The following is a 6,000-nucleotide window of genomic DNA, read 5'->3' on the forward strand; positions in this document are numbered from 1 at the left end:
TTCCCAAGAAAGTGCATCCATGTGGGTGGGTGGGTCTGTGTTTAAAAATAGTAGTAATAAAGCCCACAAAACTAGTTTAAAGGTCACTGAGCTTTTTTTCTCCTTTGTGTTACTATTTTTAAAACATTCTGAGAACATTGCACACCCTCTTTGAGTTCTGTACTGCAGCTAAAAAAAAAAGCTGAGTATTTGTGTTAAGAAAAATAAGTTAGGAATGTTGCCAGAGTTAAAATTGTGCAGAATTGACAGTCAGCCTAAGAACTGCTTTGTATGTCTGCTGGTGGGTCTTTGAGCTCTCTGGTAAGTGGAGGGAAGTGCAGGAGATTCAGGTGATGAACTTGGCCCTTTCTGTACCAGTCACTGTGGATTACACTTGTTTTGGCTGCTGAGCGCTCACTGCCTTGTGTCCCAGCATGAAACATCCCCACGCTGACACTGGAAGATGAAGATTAAATATACGAAACAGTCACATATAATAGTAAAAGTTAGGGTCCATTTTAATGTGTGAATTATGCAGAAAGGAAGTAGGTATATCCAGAAGCATTTACAAATGTTTTGGTTTTTTCCCCTAGACCATAGCAGTCAGCACTGCTCTGGAATAGTTGTGCACATAAAGGATTATGAGAAATGAATGGCAGAGACAAAACTGGCCATTTACGGTGTGTCTTCACTACAGTTAAGACACCTGCAGCTGACTTGGGCTCCCAGGGTACAGGCTGCTGGGCTGTTTAACTGTGGTGTAGAGCCTATGGCTCAGGCTGTGACCTGAGCTCTGTAACCCTTCCATCCTAGAGACATGCTAGCCTGAGCCCAGAAGTCTACCCTGCAGTTAAACATCCACCTGGCCTGTGAGCCTAACTCAGCAGATACGGATTTGCCGGGGGTATAATTGCAGTGTAGGCATATTTGGAGTTTCTGCTTGTAGTAGTACTAGGTATGGGACTTCTGAAGCCAGATGTCCTAATTGAAATTCAATGTTGGGAGGAATTTTGCTTCCTGGGAATCAGATGTCTTTGAGCCTGGGTAGGTTCAGTTTATAAATCCTTGAATGATTTAAACAAATTATTTTTTTCTTGGTGTTCATGTTTAGTTAATTGTGCTCTCTTGTTAGACACATTATTGTTTATCAGTATCCATGTCCACTTGACTTTGGACAAATCAAGTTTGATTTCTTTAGCTTATCAACTCAGTACACTAAAATATGGTGATATCCATGTGCTAAATCGCCTTGAAATTAGGGTCCTAAGACTCCATATAATTTGTATGTATTATAGAACCTTTGTTAATAAGTGCAGTGCTATATATGTTCACAAGTTAAGGAGCATATATAGCAGTTTTTTTTCTTTAGTCTTAAGCAAAAGTATGAGTTTATACTTTGGTTAATTGAAACATATCAACTTGTTACACAGCATATAAACCACTTGAATTCGTGCTTTGATAGCTGTGATATTTTCATTGTACATCTCTAATTCTCTGGGGGACACTGGAGAAAATGGCCAAAGACAAACAAAAATGGAGAGCCTTGGTTGCTGCCCTACACGCCAGTGGACATAATAGGCATTAACTTAACTTTCTAATTCTCTGGAATATTTTCCATTCAATAAACCTTTTTCTGTTTGTTTCAGATTATGGCTGTGATATGGACGATGACGACGGTTATTAGTCCTATTTGTTTTCAAAGGAGATGGAGTAATTTTTTATTCTAATGACTTTATGAATGGTGAATGAAGCTGTCTATGATCAGCAAACATAAATGAACAATCCTGATTTTTGTAAAAAGACTTTTAGTTAAGTGTTGATTCTGGTCAGTTTACATTGACCTATAACCCAGCAATAAAGTTTGGGTTTATCGTACTTGAAAATTTTTTTTGGATCATGTTTTGAGGAAGGAATTCATGGAAGTAATGTTTCTAGAGAACATAGAAAAATAGCCTGTGTATAGAGAGTATGTTGTGGTTAAAAAAACTACACGTCTCATATCTGATCCTGCTTCAGGCATGCTGCTGAAAAGGAACATATAGAAGAGGAATAAATTATAAAGCAAGTAAAACTTCCATATAAACCTTTGAACTACACCAGATTTAAAGCTCTCATAATGCTAGAAATGAGAAAAAGAAATATTTCTAATCATTAGTAATAACGTGACTCTGCCACTGTGTCCAAACTTCCCTACTTGATAAAGTCAGAAAAGTAAATAAATGAAGGAAAAAGATATAATTTAATGTCAGTATCTCTTTGAATTAAATTAATGTTTAATGGTCAATATGTGTTTATGGACATTAATAACAGAGATGTATGTTCCTCAAGAGATACTGACAATAGAAGACAATGTTGTCACAGAAGTATGATTTCTACTGCTTTATAAATGCTGCAGCAGTATTTATGAAAAAAATAGTTTAAGGCAAATTATCCATGGGGAAAGCAAGCGACACTATTGTGGCTAATTTCATTCCAGTAACGATATATGACCATGCTGCTGAGCTGTCACAAGACTGATATGGAGATGATGGTAGAAGTTGGTGAGTCAGGTGACTGTTAGTGACTTGCTGCATTCTGGCTGGCTCGGGAACAGACTTGGTCTGTGATGTAGGCACACAGAAGGCAGCCTGTCTCCAAACAGCTAGGCGTTTTTTTTAAAAAAAAAACAAAAACAAAAAAAGCATAGGTTTTTGTGTAAATCAGTTGTTTCTGGTTAGACTGAAGTTTAATTTAATTTATTTAACTTTTTTTATTGGGAAATTAAACATCACCTGTATGGCAACCTGATTGGCTTAGCCTGACTTTCATTTTGTTCTATCAGTATTAATGCCAGAATGCTGGTCTTCTGAGATTCTACAGTTCAGCACACTTTATCTTCCTGATCCCAAACTCAGTAGAACAACTGCGCTGAATTCTAGCTCTGTGGATTAAAATCAGACCTGGTGTTGGTAGATTCAACTCTCATTGACCTCCCTTCGCCCCCGCCTTTAAGGCCCTATCCAAAACTCACTGAAATCTGTGGAAAGACTCCAGTAGACACATATATGTTTTGGATCAAGACCTTAATGATGTTGGGAGCCACAGGAGTTCTGACATTTTCTTCATTCTCACGTGGCTGTTGGCGGTCAAGGAAACTGCATCATCTGCCAGAAGTTACATATTGCTTAGCAAAACAGTCTTCCCCAAGCGGGTCTGTTCCAGCGTTACACGCTGTAAGAAGCGCTCCATTTATTATTAGGCAAGTCACCCACTACAGAAACACCACCCTTCTCTTTCTGACGGAAGTTCTGAAGAGCTATGACTTGATCACATATCCAGAGGCTGGATATCAGTGCTTCTCCCAGGGCCTGGCAAGAAGGAGATTGGGCAGCTCCCTTGATCATCACCAGCTAGGTTTATGTAGAAGGAAATGGTGTTGCCCAGACTTCCAGGGACATTAGACAGGACAGAGGCACTTGAACTTCCCTTCCAACAGCCAGTAAAATGGGCTGTGGGAGGGGAGAGGTAAGAGGAGCAAGAGGTCTATGATCCTACACAGTTTCTCTGGGACACAATTGAATGCTGGCATAACTAGTCAATGTACTGCTTTGACTAGTATGTATTGGCTAGATATTTTTGAGCCCTATCAATGAGACTGCAAGTGCTGTTGCAGAGTTTGAATAGCAAAATGCATTGCTGGCAGGAGGAAAACCAAGCCCTTTTTTTATTATTTTTCTATAGAGTTTGGGAAAGATTTTTGGGGATTGGAAAGATGAGATTTAGTATAATTCTTACATGAAAAGCTGGTACTGTATAAGAAAAGTTACAGATGGTTGGTAGCTACACAGAAGCTGCTCTGAGACTAAAGGTATGGAGTGAAACCTTTCTGTCTGCACAAAAAATGAAAAATTACACTTTTATCATATAATAATTATAATAGTTTTAAAAATACCAAGCAGATTCATTATGCCTTTGCAAATCTATGGTTCATCTGCCTAGGCCAGTTAGGTTGAATTTAAAGATTGCAGCACTCCGCCCAAGAGCAACATTGTAAGTACCCATACTCCTAATATAGTCTCAAAATCTGGATTTTACACCAACGTTCAAATTATTGTATATACATGAAATAAACATGCATGTTGACTCCTGGAAGATAATTACTCTGCTGTCTCTAATGTGAAGTGTTGTTAAAGCAGTAAAGTTGTTTCCTCTGGTGAGCCACTAAGATGAGTTCTTTATTCCTGAAATTCTCACATTTTTAGTGTAGGTTTTCACTGGATTCCCGCACCCCACCACAGCAGAATACTAATCCAGCTCTCCATGGCAGTGGCTCATTTGATTGGGAAGATGGGGTGCACAGTGGAATCCACTACACTCAAAGCACTGCAACTAGGAAATGAAAATTTCAGTAATGGATTGGATTGCTGGGTACTTCATATCCCAAACTGGAGACAAGGGGGGCTTTTCCATTTAGGAGAGGAAAATTCTTGCAGGGGTCTTGAGTGCTGTCATAAGATTCAATCAGAATATGCTATCTCACAGTCTACCATAAAGGCACTTAGAGAGGACCAAAAGACCATCAATCCCAGCATTGCTAGTGAATTTAATTGCATGTGCCCTGTAGAGGAGCCTAAATGAAAATGGAAGTGTCATATGTCAAATAAGGAGAATATAAAGGTTTTCAATCCAGTTGCATACTTTTTAATTTACTGGTGACTAGTTGGGATTTATATAATTTTCCTTTGTGATTTAACTAAACTCAGGAAATATAAACAGATTATAAGATGCTAGTTTCTGTTTTTATAACCACTCATGAAAATGTAAAAAGGTTAACATACCATTAACTCTGTTTACTACAGTTAATGTATCATAGTGACCTTGCAGAAAATGTTTTGCTGTATTATAGCTTGGATTTCCTTGGAGTAGTTTGGACCCTGCTGTATTCAGGATTCTAATTAAAATGAAGAGAGATTATAAGGCTTTGGTATTTGTTGTTCTTAGATCTTTGTACTAGAACCCATCTGAGCTACATATTTGTGTAAAGCATAAATGTCTCTTGCTGCAAGTCACTTTGACAGGCAAAGCCCTCCAGCTGTTGCATTGTGTTTGACTGTCATGAAGCCTCTTTAACACACATTATTATTGTGGGAATAAAATATGAAAGAGAAATAATGAAAGTAATGAGATTGTTCACCCTGATAATTACATTTTGTGTCTTAATCTTGTATGATGTTCCTTTAAAGTCACTGTGTCCAGAACAGCAAGCAGATCTTAAATGATGCCAGACAGCCTTATGTTTTGAGTTCATGTTCGTCTAAAAAGTTCTTGTCCTACTATGGCTTGTCTGTATTCTCTTTGGATTGTACTTTAACTCTTGTCCTAAGATGTATGCTGTAAATGTATCCTTTGCCCAGTAAGTGTACTACTTTTATTTTTGCATTGAGTCTACACATTTGATTCAGGTAGTGCCAAGAGAATTAAAACAGTTCAATGTAAGCATGTGTATTTTCTGCATACAACCACAATATGAGCCATGTTCAGCTTTTTTATTGTAATATATTGGCTGTAAATAAATAAATAAATTTCTGATTCCTTAATCTCTTCATTCTTATGAATGTTTGCTTTTGATTGCTTTTTTGTGTGATTGGTTGTAGTGGACAAAATCTGTAATTTCGAGCCTTCCTTTGTTTCTAAAATGGAGAGCATTTCTAATCAAGCAAGTGTGTTTTAGATAGTATTGTTCCACTGATTATCTGTAAGTGTAGATGGTTTCTGTAAACTGCATAATATTAACAAGATCTTTCTATCAAATCATGTAATCTTTGTGCAAATAGGAACAATATGGTATGTTTACTTAATAGGAGTGTTATTCTGATGCTCGTTTCGAAGAGTTGCATCTTTACTAAAAAGATGTGCATTTACTTCAAAATCATTCTATTGTATCAACATCTGGATACCATTGTTTGGGGGGTAAAATCTACATCTACCGTCCTACTCTTATTATTTGCTGAGTTTTGAATGTAGAGCTAAGGTGGATCCCAG

General features: G+C 37.5%; 1 protein-coding gene across 11 annotated transcripts in view; it reads left to right on the forward strand.

The window, feature by feature from the left end:
• Positions 1–5,570, forward strand: part of BRF1 (BRF1 general transcription factor IIIB subunit) — a 270,488-nt gene extending 264,918 nt beyond the window's left edge. For all 11 annotated transcript variants that reach the window (XM_075926416.1, XM_075926414.1, XM_075926415.1 and 8 more), the window contains one exon: positions 1,626–5,570. In XM_075926416.1, the coding sequence (XP_075782531.1) occupies positions 1,626–1,663 (38 nt within the window). In that variant the 3' untranslated portion in view covers positions 1,664–5,570. The remainder of the gene's footprint in view (positions 1–1,625) is intronic.
• Positions 5,571–6,000: the final 430 nt, after the last annotated feature.

The sequence above is a fragment of the Pelodiscus sinensis genome, chromosome 4 (assembly GCF_049634645.1).
Source record: "Pelodiscus sinensis isolate JC-2024 chromosome 4, ASM4963464v1, whole genome shotgun sequence".
NCBI classification, from domain to species: domain Eukaryota; kingdom Metazoa; phylum Chordata; order Testudines; family Trionychidae; genus Pelodiscus; species Pelodiscus sinensis.